General features: G+C 43.7%; 1 protein-coding gene across 1 annotated transcript; it reads left to right on the top strand.

Moving 5' to 3' along the window:
• The first annotated feature begins 2,380 nt into the window (after positions 1 to 2,380).
• Positions 2,381 to 5,525, top strand: nrarpa (NOTCH regulated ankyrin repeat protein a). The gene has a single exon (XM_087998603.1). It carries the CDS (start codon positions 2,532 to 2,534, stop codon positions 2,871 to 2,873), a length of 342 nt encoding a protein of 113 aa, XP_087854729.1. The 5' UTR covers positions 2,381 to 2,531; the 3' UTR covers positions 2,874 to 5,525.
• The last annotated feature ends 12,921 nt before the right edge of the window (positions 5,526 to 18,446 follow it).

The raw sequence follows: 18,446 nt of genomic DNA on the forward strand, positions 1-18,446 counted from the left end.
TTTGCAAGTTCTATTCAAGTTGAGATTCTTAAAATTCTGCTGTCCTGAAACATTTATAAATAAAATTACATTTTTGGAGAAAAATTGTTGATGTTCAGAGAGATGTGAATATGCATGTACCCAGGCTACATAAAGTTATGATTTGGAGATGCCGGTGTTGGACTGGAGTGTACAAAGTTAAAAATCACACAACACCAGGTTATAGTCCAACAGGTTTAATTGGGTGCACGCTCCTTCATCAGGTGATAGTGGAGGGCTCAATCCTATCACCTGATGAAGGAGCGATGCTCCAAAAGCTAGTGTACTCCCAATTAAACCTGTTGGACTATAACTTGGTGTTGTGTGATTTTAACTTTGTACATAAAGTTAGTGTGCAGATATAGCAAGCAACTAGGAAAACCTATGGCTTTTTGTGCAAAGGAGTTGGAGGAAATCTTCCTAACATTGTGCAGTACTTTGGTGATATTGCATGTGCAATAGCATGTACAGTTTTGTTCTCTGTATTTAAAGACTAAACTTGCATTGAAAGCAGTATAGCAAAGTGCACATAACTGATCCCTCAAATGGCTTATAATGAGTTTAAGTAAATTAGGGTACACATTTTCTGGAGTTAACAGGAAGCACAGAAAGCTAACACACAGGTGTAGCAGGTAATCAGGAAGGCTAACGGAATGTTGGCCCTTAATTTAACAGATATGGATTACAAGAAAACCAAGTTTTACTGCAACTGTACAGCATGTTGGTGAAACTACATCTGGAGTACTGTGAGCAGTTTTAGTCCCCTTTAACGAAAGATATGATTGGAAGCAGTTCAAAGAGTGTTCACTAGAATAATCCCTGGTGCGGAGGGATTGTCTTACGAGCAAAGGCTGAACAGGTTAGGACTGTTCATGGGAGTTGTTCTTAAGGGGCTTGACAGGGTCTTTGCTGCGCAGATGTTTCCCCTTATAAAAGAGTTTAGGATGAGGGAGCGTAAATGTCAGATTTAAGGGATGCCAATTTAAGACTAAGATGAGGAAGAATTTCTTCTCCAAGAGGGTTGAGAGTCTTTGGAATTCCTTGCCACAGAGAATGGTGAGGGACAGAGTCTCTGTGTATATCAAAGGCTGAGATAGATAAATTCTTCAGTTGGGGAATCAAGCATTATGGAGAAAGGACAGGCAAATTGATATGAGGAATGTGGGCTTAGCCATGATCTCATTGAATGGTAATCAGGCTTGAGGGGCTGAATGGCCTACGCCTGTTTCTTTTTCTTATTCTATAAGAGTATGCCATGGTCCACATCATTTCTCTGGTATGCATGTGTTGGTAGGTGGAGCACTGTCTCATGATAAGGGCCTGATTGCTTAAGATTTAGATGAAGAAAAAATTATGAGCCTTTGAAATTCTCTACCAGAGAGGGTAGAGTATATCCTCTCCACTGTTACTTTCATTCAAGGCTGGGATTGACAGATGTTTGGTCTCTAAGGGAATCGAGGGACATGGAGAGTCAGTGGTTAAGTGGAATTGAAGCCGAAGATCAAACATGATTATACAGAATGATAGAGCAAGTTCAAGGGGATGAATGGTCTCCAACTATTTCTTTCTAATCTGAATATTTATATATTTCCATGTGTCGATCTGAATTGTGTGTCCAGCTGCCAGTCACTATCTGAATTGTGTGACAACTTTCTCTATGTGTGTCCGATTATCAGTGGATTAGAACCTTTGTGAATATACCTATATCTAAATATTTCTATTTTTATTCGAATATCCGTTTTTATCTGAATAACTATCTGAATATCTGTGTTTTGATCTGAGTATCTGTGTGTATTTCTCTCTGGGAAGATCTGCTCTCTTGGTTCCCACGCTCCAGAATTTTAATGAATTAACTCAGGCACCGCCCACCTGTCATTGCAAAACAAGGACCGTACATGCACCACGTGGGTCCTCGGCCAATCAGAGTGCAGCGGCGAGGGGGGGGATGGGCGGCGGGGTGTGATTCGCCTGCACTGTGGAATCCCGAGGCGCCCAGCGTTCCATTGTCATGGTAATCTCCCGCGCGCCCGTCAAAAGCTCCAACGGCGGCAGGGGGCGGCCAGAGCCTGGTAACGGAAAGTAGGGTTTGAACTCGGAGGGAGAGCGCGAGCGCGCCCGGCCGGCCACCCGCTCGAGCGGGGCCTGCGCACACACACAGAGAGAGAGAGAGCGCGAGGCCGGGAGAGGGAGCGGAGACTGAGAGCGAGCAGGCCCCCCCTCACCCCCCCCCCCCCCCCCCCCCCCGACACAGAGAGCGCCGGCCTCGGACAGGAAGCGGGGAGCCACCGAGAGAGAAAGCGAGCCCGGGCCTCGGAGAGGAGAAGGGGGGGGTGGGGGCGGACACCGCCGGGAGCGGCTCTCGGAGGCAGCCGGCGCCGCAGAGAGAGGGAGAGAGAGAGCGCTCCGGGAATCAGAGCGAGGGAGCCCCAGGATCGGCAGCCGATCCCTTTACCCCCGCCCCCCGGCGCATTGGGGGCCGTGGAGCCGGCGGGACGCCCCCCCGGGCTGGAGCTATGAGCCAGGCGGAGCTCTCCCCGGCCGCCGCCCCGCAGCGGATGTTCCAGGAGGCGGTGAGGCGCGGCAACACCCGGGAGCTGCAGTCGCTGCTGCAGAACATGGCGGACTGCCCTTTCAATGTGAACTCGTTCGGGCCCGAGGGGCAGACGGCGCTGCACCAGTCGGTGATCGCGGGCAACCTGGAGCTCGTCAAGCTGCTCGTCAAGTTCGGCGCCGACATCCGCCTGGCGAACCGCGACGGCTGGAGCGCCCTGCACATCGCCGCGTTCGGCGGGCACCAGGACATCGTCCTCTACCTCATCACCAAGGCCAAGTACGGGGCGAGCGGCGCTCGGTGAGGCCGGGGCCGGGGAGAGGATCCCGGTGAGCGGGGGACACTTCCCAGCCCCCCCACCCCACCCCACACACACACACACACAGGCAAGCCACGGGGTCGCCCCGCCGCATCTACCTCACTGGGATGGCAGCGTTAACACGGACTGAGGCCGGGACTGGAGCCGGGCTTGGGCACAGAGGGATAGGCCCCGGCTGTAGGGCCCTCTCTCCCTCCACTCACTCAGCTCGGGCTGAGGGAACCGCACCCGCCCCCCCCCCTCCGGCCCTGGATGGACTCTCGCGGACTCTCGGGCTGTTCTCATGTCGATGTCAATAATGTAACAATAAATCTGTGAAAGAGACAGGCCGTGTCCGGTCCGGGATATTCTCTTCCCCCTTCCCGTCTTAAACCCGACCGCGGGGCTTGGGTCTGAGATGGCAGCAGCTCAAGGCAAAGGGTCTGAGGGTGGAGGGTGGTAACACTCCAGATCAGCCCCAGGAGTCTGTCAGGGATGGGGTACACAGCCCAGCACTCGGTGGTTAGGTAGGTAGGTATTGGGGTTCTGGTGCAAAGGGACCCACGCACCAACAGTTTGCCATTAGTGCTCGGATATCACGTCTCTCTCTCCCAATGTGAAAGCCCCTGTATGAGCCTCTCGCCTCATGCTGCTAATAACATCCTGCTACTGCAACTCCCTCGGCCAGTGTTGTCCGCTATCTGGGGTGTTCCAACTGCCTTTCTGCACCCTCCACACATGGGTTCCTTGCACTGCCCTTCTACCTTTTAATGTCGTGCTTGCATGTACGTTATCGTCTCCGTGTACATTATCTTCTGCCCGCTGTCTCTATTTCTGGTTGCGCTAACACTGCTGCACACATTCATTCAGTCCCACAGGCTACCTACTCTTTCTTCCGGCGCTGACTGGGGGAGTACGCTGGTGGCTGTATTGTCCGTGTCATGTGTGGTAACCCAACTCCCCTGTCTGCATTGCTTACCTCACAACACCATCTGCTCTTTTTCCCTGTATTACTCCCCCCAAACAATACTGGCTTTTTGATCTTTTCTGAGGGTACGCTATCTGTCGTGTCTATTCTGCCATTTTGGTTGAACCCTATCTTCCACTATCTGTCCTTGCTTCCTGTCTCTGAACTGCCTATCCTCTGTAGCATGACCTATTCTTTCCCTTCTGCTACTAACCCTGCCTTTGCTACCTGCCAATAGTGGTATCTATGACCAATGCTCATGTACACTGCCTTTTCTTTCTACTGTCACTGTCCTTTTCTGCAGCCTATACTGTCAACTGTCTCCTCTACTTGTGTGCATGTACAAATTATCCTCCATTTGTAATGTTAATAACCTGAATTTTGTTTGAGGACTTGTCTCTTTTTTTTCTTTCACAGACATACCAGATTTTGTTGCCCATCCCTAACCCCTCTTAAATTTGTGGCTTGTAGGGCTGATTCAGTAGTGAGTTAGGCACTTTGCGAGTCAAATCTCAAGTAGACTATATCTTGAGCACCTCAGATTTCCTTCTCTGAAAGATATTAGTGAACTAGGTGGCTTTTTTATGGCAACCAATAATATTTTCATGGTCACTGTTAACAAGACTGCCTTTAAATTCATATTTAAGTGTAATTTGAATATTACATTTAAATACGACCAGTTGCCATGGTTGGATTTGAAGCCCTGTCGTCGTGTTGGCCTGGGCCTCTAGTGCTATTCCAAATGATGTTAGCATTTTACCATTCTTACCTCTTTAGGTTAGATTCCCTACAGTATGGAAACAGGCCCTTTGACCGAACAAGTCCACACCGACCCTCCGAAGAGTAACCCATTCCCCGACCCTACATTTATCCCTGACTAATGCACCTAACACGATGGGCAATTTAGCATGGCCAATTCACCTATCCTGCACATCTTTGTGGACTGTGGGAGGAAACCCATGCAGACACAGGGAGAATGTGCAGACTCCACACAGACAGTTGTCCAAGGCTGGAATTGAATCTGGGTCCCTGGTGCTGTGAGGCAGCAGTGTTAACCACTGAGCCACCGTGCCGCCCTTAAAGCCAATATATTCAACAAGACTGTTCCATCCTCAAGTGCTGAACCTTTTCCTTTCCTATTAAACTAGAACTGCCATTTTGTCTGCACTCTGCGATCCTGATTGCACATTGGACTTGTGCACATTGTAATAATATTGTCACCTATATGTGGTATATTGGATGGTCATTCCACTGTCCTTGTTACAATATCAAATCAATCTCCATTCTCCCTATTACTGTCAACATCTTAAACTTTGTTGCAAATGACCAGTTGCTGCAAAAACCATGCTGCTTGCTTCTTGATAACCCTGATCTTAGAGAGAGCTGATGAAGCTGTCAAATTGAAATGAAGAGTTTATGGATCTGTCTGAAGGTCCATGTTACTCTCTACTTGAAAAGTTGAAAACTATTCCTATGGTCTTGGTCTAATGAGACCCAATTTAAAAATAGAACTTTTGTTTGAAAGTGATGTGAATTGCCTGGATAGATACAGCTTGCAGCCCTGAATTCACTGGGTGGTCTGTTTTTTTTTAAATAGCATATTTTAAATATCTGCACCTCACTTGCACATTATAGTAAGTCTGTATCTTTTTAATTGTTATTGTCTGATTAAAGTGAAAGGCTCCACTTTGGGCTGTTGTCTTGTCAGCTGACTAAAATTTGACCCCCATTATTCCTTTGGGCTCTTGAGGCACAGTGGCAGTGTCCCTATATTTGAGCAAGGAGACCTGGATTAATGTTTCATCTTCTGAGTTTTGAATATATCTTTTAAAAGTTGACTAAGAAAATATCTTGTTTCTACTCATCCTATCCCATGATGACAACCTTCACATCTTTCTTCCTGGATATGCAATTCTCTCTCTCTTTCTCCATCCCAGGGAGTAGGGAGCCTCTGTTCAGTTGCGTCTCCCTGGGTGTCTATCATTCTCTAGTTGATTGCCTGACTCCTGCCGTAACTACCATTGTCAGCTCATTCTGATCAGAATGTCCTGCCTGGGCTGCTACCCTCCTTTCCTTTCTCGTCTTTGGGCTGGGCGACAGCTGCTATGCTAATGAGGGGCCGGCAATACCACATCCAACTCCTCTGAGGCTAAAAGCGTGGCACGATGAACAGGCTTACAGCCAGAAAAAAAACTTAACAAAGCAGGGTCCTTGTTTTCACATTCAAATCTATGAGACAACAGGCAATGTCAGTTCACAGCAGTCTGCTGACTGAGCTTCAACTGCATTGGATAAAATACAGCACCAGTGTCAGGCAGGACTGTGTATAAATACATGTAACTCTGGCTTATTTAAATAATCAAACTACTGGGCATTTCACTATAGGTTTTCAATGTTGCTGTGGAAGTGCTTCCACAATTTCTGTCGCCTTTGTTTTTAAACACTGTTCTTTCCAAACTGAAATCCAACTTTAATCCAACCCATGGACTGGCTTGAGAAGTCTAAGTATTTTTTTCCACACCACTTCTGACTATACAGCTGTAAAGTAACAGGTCTGAGATGATAAAACTCTCTTCAGCTGTGGAATTGTTTGAAATGAATTGCCTCAGGAGAGGAAGCTGTGGCTGACACTCTGCTGATTATTGTGCAGATAGCACCACCCAGTGTGAAAGAACAAGTGAGGCACCTTTCCTGGATATTAAGTCACAATGGGGATGAGCCTGTGATTTGGCAAGCTTTCAATGGCCTTAGAAATAAATGTCAAACTTCACGGTTTAAGTACAATACCCAGCTTTTAAATAAGCGCATCACTAGTGGCATTAAGATACAGGCTGAAGAGCAGGGTCCAAACACCAATGGGATCAGTAGTGTTTAGTCCTGGAAAGCTAGTAGTATTTTTTTTGGATTAAGCAGACATTGCTAGTTAGTGCCATTTAGGCAGTTCTTTGTGCTGAAAGAAGTTGTGAAATCAGAATGATTACAAAATATAAAGAGCCTTTCCTTTCTGTTGAGCCTGAGCTGGTTCTTTGCAAGAGCAATTCATTTGCTTCCATTGCCCCTGCTCGTTTCCCTGTAGTCAGTTTTAATCTAACTTACCTACCTCCTTCAACTTGCCTCTCGCTGGTTTTAGTTAACCAACACCCTGGTTTCAGAATAATCCCAACTGTCAAACATATGGCATTTCATTATAGCATCTTTTGTTATAAGGTTAAAGTTAACCCTGTCATCTCAATAGTTAATCTAAAATGGTTAGTTTGAGTTGATTCCTGGATGCATTGTTTGTTAGACACTATGCTGGAAGTGATTGAATGCATGTTTGTGTCATAAATAGGGCAGGATCTAGATGTAGGTTTGCTCGCTGAGCAGGAAGGTTTGTTTTCGGACGTTTTGTCACCATACGAGGTAACATCATTAGTGAGCCTCCAGATGAAGCACTGATAGTGTGGCCTGCTTTCTATTTATGTTTAGGTTTCCTTGGGTTGGTCATATCACTTTTTCTGTTTATCAGGGTGACTTGGATCCCATTTACCACCCCCTGAGAAAACGAAACAGAAATGTCGTCTCGACAAAAAATTATGTCACCCAACCCAAGGAAACCTAAACATATAGAAAGTAGGCCATACCACCAGTACTTCATCCGGAGGCTCACTGATGTTACCTATTATGGTGACGAAACGTCTGAAAATGAACCTTTCAGATCAGCAAGCAAACCTACATCCAGATCCTCGACCTGAGCTACAAATCTTCTCAAATTGCTAGCATACAGCAAATCCACTTGTGGAGATTGTCATAGAGATTTTTCAAGAGTGTTATTTGTGATTTATGGTGGTATAGTTGTGTTTGTTGAACCAGCAGAGATTGCCCTGATAGTGCTGAAACTGATTATGTTTGTGTGTGATAGCACAATCTTTACTCAAAACCATCAGTAATGCTTATGCCAATGAGCTTTGTGCCAATGATGAAGGTTGAAGATACAGTGCTGGTTCTGTTACTGAGTCTGTTTGTTTGTTAGGTTTTGATAGTATCTATTTGTGGGCGGCACGGTGGCACACTGGTTAGCACTGCTGCCTCACAGCACCAGAGACCCGGGTTCAATTCCCGCCTCAGGCGACTGACTGTGTGGAGTTTGCACATTCTCCCCGTGTCTGCGTGGGTTTCCTCTGGGTGCTCCGGTTTCCTCCACAGTCCAAAAGATGTGCAGGCCAGGTAAATTGGCCATGCTAAATTGCCCGTAGCCTTAGGTAAGGTAAGGGGTATGGGTGGTTGCGCTTCGGCGGGGCGGTGTGGACTTGTTGGGCCGAAGGGCCTGTTTCCACACTGTAAGTAATCTAATAATCTATAGTGTAGGGCAAAACAGAAGTCCAAAGTGTTAAGATTATAAGAAAGATACTGCGATAACTGCTGGATATTTTAACCTTGGGTAAAACAAAAACATAGATGCTGGAGATCTGAAATTGCTTTAGAAACTCTGCAGGTTTGGCAGCTTCTGTGAAAAGAAAATCATAAATATATTGTGCCTGTGACCTTCAGAACTCTAAAATAACTGAACTTAATGTTAGCAACATGCTCTCGACATGAATGATCTTGATTTTTAACTGAAGAGTCCAGCACATCAATGAAAAAGATGACTGAAGCAACCAGCAGTGCAGAACCATCTTCAGCCAGCAGTATAGGACAGCTGATCCATTTTAACCTCCTTCTGAAGCTCGCAACATTACAGATGTCAGATTTCAGCTGATTTTTAATTTACTCCACATATTAATTATTTGGATGAAAGGACAGTCTAAATTGTAGCCCAATTTGCATATAATACCAAGTTAGGTCCGAAAGCAAGCTGTGAGAAAGATACAAAGTTTTTTTTTGTTGAAGTATATGGACTGGTTATGTAATTGGGCAAAATGTTGAGAAATTGAGTATAATGTAAGAAAACAAGCTTGTCCACTTTGGCAGGAAGAATAAGAACACAGAATATGTAATAGGGAAAGATCGCAGAATGTTGCTGTACAATGGGGTCTAGGTGTCCTACATCACAATGGTAACATAGGTACAGTGTGAAAGTAGGAAGGTACATGGAATGTTGGCCTTTATTACAGGGGTGGATGGGCTGAATATTAAAGTGCAGGGTTTTAACCTTATTAAGGAGGGTTCATTTGCATAGGAAGCAATGAGTGAAGGTTCACTCTTCTGATTCCTGGGAGGAAGGGGTTTGTTTTTAGATTGAGCAAATTGACTCCAAGTTGGAGTTTGAGAATGAGGTGATCTTATTGATGCCCCTAAGATTGAAATGTTGTGACAGTATTGTCGTGGGTATGATTCTTATGGGGAATCTTAGAACTAGAGGACACAGGTTGGCTGACAAGGGAGTAAAGGGGTGGGGGGGTGTGAGGTGACAGATGCAAAGTGGAGTTGAGGCTACAAGCAAGTAAGACATTTTATTGAAAGGTCCAGCAGGTTCAATGGGCCAAGGGCTACATTCCTGCCCATATTTCTTATGATTTGATATTTATTGGCCAATAGGGATTGTATCAGCAATGGTTTAGCTAATAGACACTGTGTACAAATACCAAGCTCAATACTGTGCAAGAAGAATCCTGAGAGTGACTGTTCAGATTGAGATTTTTTTTTGTTACTTGTGAGACACTTGGTTTAGTGAGAAGGGGGAACTGAAACAAATCTGTATTGGTGAAAGTGATTCAGATTGAAAGCTGATAAAATCCCAGAGCTTGATAATCAACATCTCAAAGTATGTAAGGAAGTGATCTTTAGAAATAATGGATGCATTGGTGGTCCTCTACCTGGTGGTGCTCCTCTAGACTCTGGAATAATTTCAATGGATTGGAAGGTAGTTAATGTAACCCTGTTATTTACAGAGAGAAAATTAGGAATTTTAGACGTGAATCTGATGTTGGTAACAGGAAATACACGAGTCCATTATCAAGAATTTTATTCATACACTACCAGGTTGTAGTACAACAGGCTTCTTTGGAAGTATGAGCTTTTGGAGCACTGCTCCTTTGCCAGGTAGGTAGTTAGTCCTACATAAGAGATTAATGTGTAAGGTGCATGGGATTGAGGGTAACATATTGAAATTGATAGAAAATTGGTTAAGTGGGAAACAGACTGAAATTGATCTCTTTCTGAATGGCAGGCAGTAATTTCTGGGCAACTAAATGTAAATTTCAATTTGTACCATCTGCAAAGTTGGATGGAAGGATGTGAGGAGGATGCAGTGATGTTGCAGTGTGATTTGTTTAGGCTGAGTATGTTGGCAAATGCAGTATAATGTGGATAAACTAGGAAGACGAAGAAAATAATAATAATAATAATTCAATGGTTGTAAATTGTATGAAGAGAATGTTCGAGACCTGGATATCCTCGTGCAAACAGTTGCAGCAGGCAGTAAAGAATGCAAACAGTATGATGGCCTTCATAGTGAGAGTATTTGAGTACAGGAACAAGGATATATCTTGGTGCAATTTATACAGGAATTGGTGAGACTGCACCTTTTTAATATTGTGTGTAGTTTTGATCTTAGCAACCACATCCTTCCTCCGATGTAGAGGGAGTGTGGTGAAGGTTTACCAAATTGATTCCTGGGATGGTATGATTGACGCATGAGGACAGATTTAAATTGGTTTGAATTGTATTCACTGGAGTTTACAAGAATGATGGGGGACATCTCATAAAAGTATATCAGCAGTAGACTGATTAGAAGAATGTTCTTCGTGGTGGGGGAGTCCAAAACCAGGAATCATAGTTTAAGAGCTAAACCGTTTTTGGGCTGAGATGAGAAATTTCTTCACCCAGAAAGTAGTGAATCTGTGAAATTCACTGCCACAGAAAATGGTTGAATCCAAAGCATTGTTTTTTTTTAAAATGGAAGTAGATTTTACAAGTTAGCTCTTGTAGCTAAAGGGCATCAAGGGATGCGGGGAGGGCAGTACTATGCTACTGAGTTCGATGATGAGCAATGATCAAAATAAATGGCGAAACAAGCCTGAAGGGTCTCTCAGCCTACTCTTGCTCTGTGTTTCTCGGCTATTTGAGAGGGTATATCCAGAGTCCCATGTAGACAATACTGGATAAAGACAGCAGATTTCCTTCTCTAAAGGACATTAGTGAACCAGATGAGTGGTACCAGTACTTCGATTAGTTTTCAATTCCTGATTTATATTAACTAATTTGAATTCACATTTCAGCTCATCATGGGATTTAAACTTTTTCCTGGACGGCCAGTTCAATACCATAATCTGACCTGGTGATGTCTCAGCAGCGATATTGACTGACAATTTGTCTGTTGTTTTGCTTGTGATTTTGGTCATATTCTGTTTGTAGTGACTTCAGGTGGGATTGCACAGTCTGCTATTGATTATTTTGATGTTATAGTGTGAAATTATTCATGATTTGGACAATTGTGCAAATGGTGGTTTGTACCGACAGTTCATGCTGATGTGATTGTACAGACAAAGGTCAGTATATCGGGTAACTGGCCTGAATTCACTTCCTGTATTCTGTATTGCTCAGCTATACAAGAGAAAATTGCATATGCACCCAGATTAGGGATCAAACCTGCCTTGACCTCCCAGGCAGCTCGTTCTTTATTTTCCATTTTCCTTTACCAGTCCTTCTGTTTGTAATTCCACTTCCAGTGGCAGCAAATAAGTGGAAATGATCATGTTTGTGACATCTTTATTTACATCCTTTAAATATCATCCCTTCCTCCTCCCAGGAGGTCTGACTCCAAACCCATCTAGTAATAATACAATCCACCTTTGATCTCACCTAAGACACTGGCTTCACCTTCGCAGACATATTTACATTATGAAATTCTTCAAGTTAAACTTCTCTAAATGACAAACTGAACACCATCATGTATTCATTTGCTGGAACTATAATGATCCTTCAATAAAGGACAGAACTTCAGTCAAGATCACATTGCAGACACTGGATAAAAGTGCAACTCTGGTACAGGCACCCTCTGAGATGGGCGCAAGTACATAGATGTAAAGAAATGCATACACGCAGGTACTGGATCTCTGACAATACAGTAGTCACTCAGTATTGTTCAGTATGTCAGTCTCCCTTCTGTATTGCTTCTCTGACAGTGCAACAATCTTAGAAACTAGGAGTAGGCCATTTGGCCCTTCTTCAGGTGTGCTCCAACATCCAATATGATCTGTGATGTTTGTACTTCCTCCCTGTACACCTTGATGTCTCTAAAGTCTAGAAGCAAATCTATTTCTTTCTTGAACATAGTCAATGGCTTGCCCTCCACAGGCTTCTGTGGTAGAGAATGCCACAAGTTCACTATTGGTTTTTTTTGAGTGAAGACATTTTTCCTCATCTCAGTCCTAAATGGTCTCCCTTATCCTGAAATTGTCCCCTGGACCTAGACCCCAACCAAGGAAAATATCTTCAGCATCTAATCTGTCCATCCATATTTGAAATGTATAACATTCTATCAGATCTCCCCCTCATCCTTCTAAACTCTCGTGAATATAGGCCCAGTCAAACCTATCTCTTCTCATTAGACAATCCTGCCATACAAATTTCTGCCTATTGAATATCCATTATACACCCTCTGCGCAACTATCTCCTTTTTTTGCTTGGGGAAACCAAAACTGCATGCAATACTCCAACTGTGATCTCACGTAGGCCTGATGTAACTGTATTAAGACATTCCTACCGTTGAACTTTCTTTCTCCCGCTATGAAGGCCATTCTAATTGTTTTCTATATCTGTCTGTCTACTTTCATTGACTGGTGTACAAGTACACCCAGATCCCTTTGTATACCCACACTTCCCAATTTATTACCATTTAAATAATGTTTCTTTTTTGTTTTTCACTGTAGTGTATAACTTCATATAGCAGATGCAGTACAATGCAGCTAAATGTCTGTTTACTCAATTTTTCTCCATCTTGAGGCCTCCTTACCTTAATTCTCAATTCCTCCTGGTTTGTGTCATCAGTAAACTTGGAACTATTGCATTTGGTTCCCTCCAAGTCATTTAATGCACCATGTACAGCTGGGGCCCAAGCACTGATCCTTGTAGTTTCACACTAGTCATTGGTTGCCAATCAGAAAAAGACTGATTTATTCCCATACTGTAAGCATGCAGGTGGTAAAGAAGACAAATGGTATGTTTGCCTTCATTGCAAGAGGTTTCAAATATAAGAGCAGGGATGTGTTTCAGTCATAGAGGGCCTTGGTGAGGCCACACCGAGAATATTGTGTGCAGTTTTGCTTTCCTTAACTGAAGAATATTGCACTCCCTTGAGAGCAAGAGCAGTGAACATTTACCAAGCTGATTCCAGGGATGATGGGACTGACTAGGTTAGGATTGTTTTCACTGGAGCTCAGACAAATGAGGGAGGAATAGCATGGAGACTTTTTTTTAAATTGTAACAGGACTAGATCGGGTAGATTTCAGGAAGGATGTTCTCAAAGGTGGGTGTATCCAGAACCAGGATAGACCATTTAGGCCGGAGATGAGACATTTCTTTACACAGAGTGGTGAGCCTATGGAATTCATTACCACAGGAAGTAGTTGATACCATGTATAGTCAAGATGCAGCTAGATATAGCACTTGGAGTGAATGGATTCAAAGGTTATGAGAAAGCAGGATTAGGCTATTAAGTTGAACAATCAGCAATGATCATGGTGAATAGTGGAGCTGGCTCAAATGGCTGAATGGCTCCCTCCTGCTCCCATCTTCTATATTTCCCGTTGACCAATTCTGTTTCCTGTCAATCCGTGCCAATATTACTCAATCCCATGCCTTTGCCCACAAGCCAGTATTATAGAACATTATCAAAGCCTTCTGAAAATCCAAATACAGCATATCCACTGGTTCTACCTTCTCTGTTCTAGTTATTTTCAGAAAGTCACAGCATGGAACAAGACCCATCCGCCCAACTCATCCATGCCAACCAGGTTTCTTCAGCTGAACTAATCCCATTTGCCTGGAAATGGCCCATATCCTTCTAAACTTTTCCTTTTGTGTATCATGTTTTTCAAATGTTGTAATTGTACTTACCTCTTACTTTCTCTGGTAGCTCATTTCATATATGCATCACCCCTCAAAAAGACTTAAATTGAATTGTTTTTCATAACCTAACATTTGGAAAGCATGGGTTTATCACTTGTAAAATAGAATCCCAGTACTTTCCCCACCACAGATCACAGAATGATAGTTTAAAAGAAGAGGCCCTTGGCCAGTTGAGTCTGTGCTGCCAAAAATACAGTAAGTTTACACTAATCCCATTTTCCAGCACTAGTGAATATTATGACAATTCAAGTCTTCACCCAAATACTCCAATGGCTGTGAAGTTACCTGCCTCATCTGCCCTCCCATACAGATCCCGACCACATTCCAGGTGAACAAGACAGCCCTCCAGTCGTCTCTCTAAATCTCCTGTCTTCACCTTAAAATTATGCCCCTTAAACATTTTGACTTTTGATCCTTCAATGAAGGGAACCAGCTGTTTTCTATATACCCTGGATATGCCCCTCAATCTCCATCTGGGGCAACATCTTGGTGAATCTCCTCTGCATCACCTTCAGTGCAGTAACATCTGCCCAATATATGGTGACCAGAACTTCAGTTCTGTCCAGCTCTAACATAAACCCCCCTTATCTATGCCTCAGTTGATAAAGGGTAGTGTCCTTGCCATCTTGACAGATTTGGGGACAAGTGTTAAGATATTAGACTAACTAGTTTGTAATTGTTTTACTTTCTCTCCCTCCCTTTTTAAATAGTGGGGTTACATTTGTCACCCTTCAATCCAAATGAACAGCTCCAGAGCCTACAGAATTTTGGAGGATGACCACCAATGCATCCAAGATTTTAAAAAGACACTATCTTGTGTATTCTGGGATGCAGGTCATCAGCCTTTAACCCCAGCATAATTTTCTTACTTATATGGATTACCTTCAATTCCAAACCTGCTCACTACACCTTGGTTCCCTAACATTTGGGAAGTTATTTTTGTCATAATTTGTAAAATGTGTTCAATTCTTCTACCACTTTTTACTCCACATTCTAATTTCCCAAGTTTCTGACTGTAAAATACCTACATTTGTATTAATATCTTTTTTCCTCATATATAGAAACTTTTATTGCAGTCTTTTGCAAGCCATGGTTAAGCCATCTATCTTTTTCTTTTTATGTCTGATGTAATTTATGCACACATTCCTCAAAGATAAGCCATTGCCTATCCACCATCAATCCCTCACGTAAGGTTCCCCAATCAATCAGTGTTAATTTGTGCTTCATACACTCATAGTTCCTTTTATTTAGGTTCAGGATTCGAGTTTTGGATTCAATGAAGAATTGTGTCATGGTGACTCTTCTCCAAGGTGCCCCATTCAAGATTGTTAATTAAGCCTTTCTCACTCCACGGTACCCATGTAGAATATTCTGTCTCTGGTTGGTTCCTCAACACATTGGTCTAAAAGAAACCACCATGTCTGAGTCAGTCCAAGCAGCAATGGATTGAAGGACAGTGAACCTGGGGGTGAACAGCAGCAGACTAGAGGTGAAGTCATAACTCCAAAGTGACCTGCTCTTGGCTGGTCAGGAACCAGGTTTGCAGACTGAGGGAGTGGTGTCTGGAGAGAGATAAAGTACTTTGTTTAGTTGTAGTCTGCTCAGAATAGAGAGCAGGAGTTCGATCACCAAACCTGAGTTTGGGAACTGGTGGGTAACATTTTAAAATTGGTGCCTGGATTGTCGTCTGTAGTTAATAAGGTTGATTTAGTCATAAGGCAGAAGAATTCTGCCCTGTGGAATGCTCCTGTAATACATGAGAAATCAAGGATATATGTAGAAGCTTATTGCAGTCCTTTGCAAGCCATGATTGAGCCAATTCTTTTGTTTTTGCATTCGATGTAATTTATGCACACATCCCTGAAAGATGAGCTATTGCATATTCGCCACTGATCCCTCTAATCCATGGTGACAATTATAAATGTGGGAAGTATGTTTACCTGAAGGTTCCTGATTTGCTGTATGGAGTACCTGGAGCTGTGGATGGACTCTCTGTGGAGCATTCATGAGCCTAAGTCATGGATAACACATTTTAGCAAGCTGGTCACACCTCCAGTAAGGGCTAAATAGAGTTGGGTAACTGGACAGACAGTGCAGTAGGCCCCTATAGCCATTCCCTTTTCAAACAGGTATGCTGTGGACACATGGGGTATAGCCTCTCAGGGAAAGCAGCAGCCCCCAGATCAGTGTCACCATGGCTGGCATTGTCGTACACCAGAAACAGTTGAAGTGTAGATGGATTGGTTATATTAGGGAACTGTAATCAGGGGCACAAGTATTCTGTGGCCAAAGCAAGACTCCAGGATGGTGTGTTGCCTCTCTGGTGCCATCCAAAGATATCTTTGAGCAGCACAGAATATTCTGAAGGGAGAGTATGGGCAACCAAAAGTTGTAGTTCTTATTAATAATAATGACAGCCTGCAAAGGGAGTTCCAGGAGTTAGGTAGGAAGTTAATGTTTCAAGTCCAGTGACCTTTCTTCAAAACTGTTGGGAGCTGGGAAAAAAATTCTTCTTTTATGTGTAAGATAGTGTGGGGGGAGGAGGTAAGGAGTAAATCATAGATGGAGATAGAGCCCAAGCAGCGTGAGGAACGGTTAGGAGTGGATAATGGTCAGCTGGGGTGAATGAATGGGGACTATTAGTGGCTAACAATGGGTAGTGAATAATAGCAGACCATGTGACACTGACCTGCCTGCAATAGGAGTAGACTTGCCAACTTTAAGGCATTTAAATGGTCATTGGATCAACATGGATGAAAATGGAATAGCGTAGTCAGATGGGCTTCAGATTGGATTCATAGATCGGTGCAATTGAGGGCCAAAGGGCTGTACTGTGCTGTAATATTCTATATTCTAACAAGGCCTGATGTGTGAGGGGGTTGGGGTTAGGACATGGGACATGAATTCAAAGCCCTAAAATTGTTGAATTTGAAATTTAAGTCCAGAAGGCAGTTCCTAAGCAGAAAATGACAGCCAGACTACTGTGACCACTAGGACTCATAGCACACAAACCAACAGCCACTCTCTGACACCAACTCACCAGGACAAAGGACCCAATACCCAGCATGAGCAAAACCAATGTAGTGTACAAACTCCCATGCAAGGACTGCACAAAACACTACATAGGACAAACAGGAAGACAGCTAACGATCCGCATCCATGAACACCAACTAGCCATGAAACGACATGACTAGCTATCCTTAGTAGCCACACATTCAGATTCTGGATCAGTGGTGCTGGAAGAGCACAGCAATTCAGGCAGCATCCGAGGACAGGCAAAATCGACGTTTCGGGCAAAAGCCCTTCACACTCAGATGACAAGCAACATGAGTTCGACTGGGACAACACTACTATTATAGGACAAGCCAAACAGAACAGCCAGGGAATTCCTAGAGGCATGGCACTCATCCACAGATTCAATCAATAAGCGCATTGACCTGGACCCAATATACCGGCCACTGCAGCAGACAGCTGGAACTGACAACCAGAAGCGGCAGATACAAATCACTATAAATGCCGGAGGAAACATCCCAGAAGCGTTTCACAGGAGGCTCCCAAGCACTGAGGATGCCACCTAGACAGGGGACGAAACGTCTGCAACACACATTCCCAGCTTGACGAACAGAACCACAACAACGAGGTGCTGTTCTTCTAGCTTGTGCTGAGCTTTAATGGAGCAGTGCAGCAAGCCTAGGGTAGAGATGTTGGCCAGGGAACAACATGGTGACTTGGGGTCTTTTTGGTGGATAGAAATCATCAGGTGTTCTGTGAAGCAGTCATTCAGTCTATACTTCATTTCTCCAAGGAGAGCACATTGAACAGCGAAAGCAGTTGACTAGATTGGGTGAAGTGCAGGTAAACCACTGCTTCAACTGGAAAGTGTGTTTGGGTCTTTGGATACTAAAGAGGGAGGAAGTAAACAGGCAAGTATTATACCTTCTGCAGTTGTAGGGAAAGATGTCCCAAGGCTGTGTTGATACGCAAGTTCAAACATCACAATAAGGAAGCATATGTCAGGTATAGACAGCAGAGATCATGTGAATCCTTTAGATTATAATGGCAGTATGAGTATACTTAAGAGGGAAATCAGGAGAGCAAAAAGGGGACATGAGATAGCTTTGGCAAATAGGGTTCAGGAGAAGCCCAAGGGATTTTATAAATACATTTAAGGACAAATTTTGGCATTTAGTCAGGCCATATTGTGTTGGATGTAGTGCAATGTATGAAGGTGGATAATCTGGTTATGGCCAGATTTATCTAAGAGCATTTGGATACAGAACTGGCTTGAAGGTAGAGGATTGCTTTTCCAACTGGAGGCCTGTGACCAGTGGTGCACCACAAGGATCGGTGCTGGGTCCACTGTTTTTTATCATTTTGTATGAACTATTTGGATATAAATGTAAGAGGTGCAGTTGGTAAGTTTGCAGATGGCACCAAAATTGGAGGTGTAGTGGACAGCGAAGAAAGTTAGATTTTGTCCAGTATGCTACTTTTGTTATTGAACAATTTCCTTTCCTCACTCTTAACTAACTACCCTTTATTTCTGGTATGTAATTGTCTT

The sequence above is a fragment of the Chiloscyllium plagiosum genome, unplaced genomic scaffold (assembly GCF_037043375.1).
Source record: "Chiloscyllium plagiosum isolate Xiang-an unplaced genomic scaffold, Cpla_swu_hap1 HiC_scaffold_21, whole genome shotgun sequence".
NCBI classification, from domain to species: Eukaryota; Metazoa; Chordata; class Chondrichthyes; order Orectolobiformes; family Hemiscylliidae; genus Chiloscyllium; species Chiloscyllium plagiosum.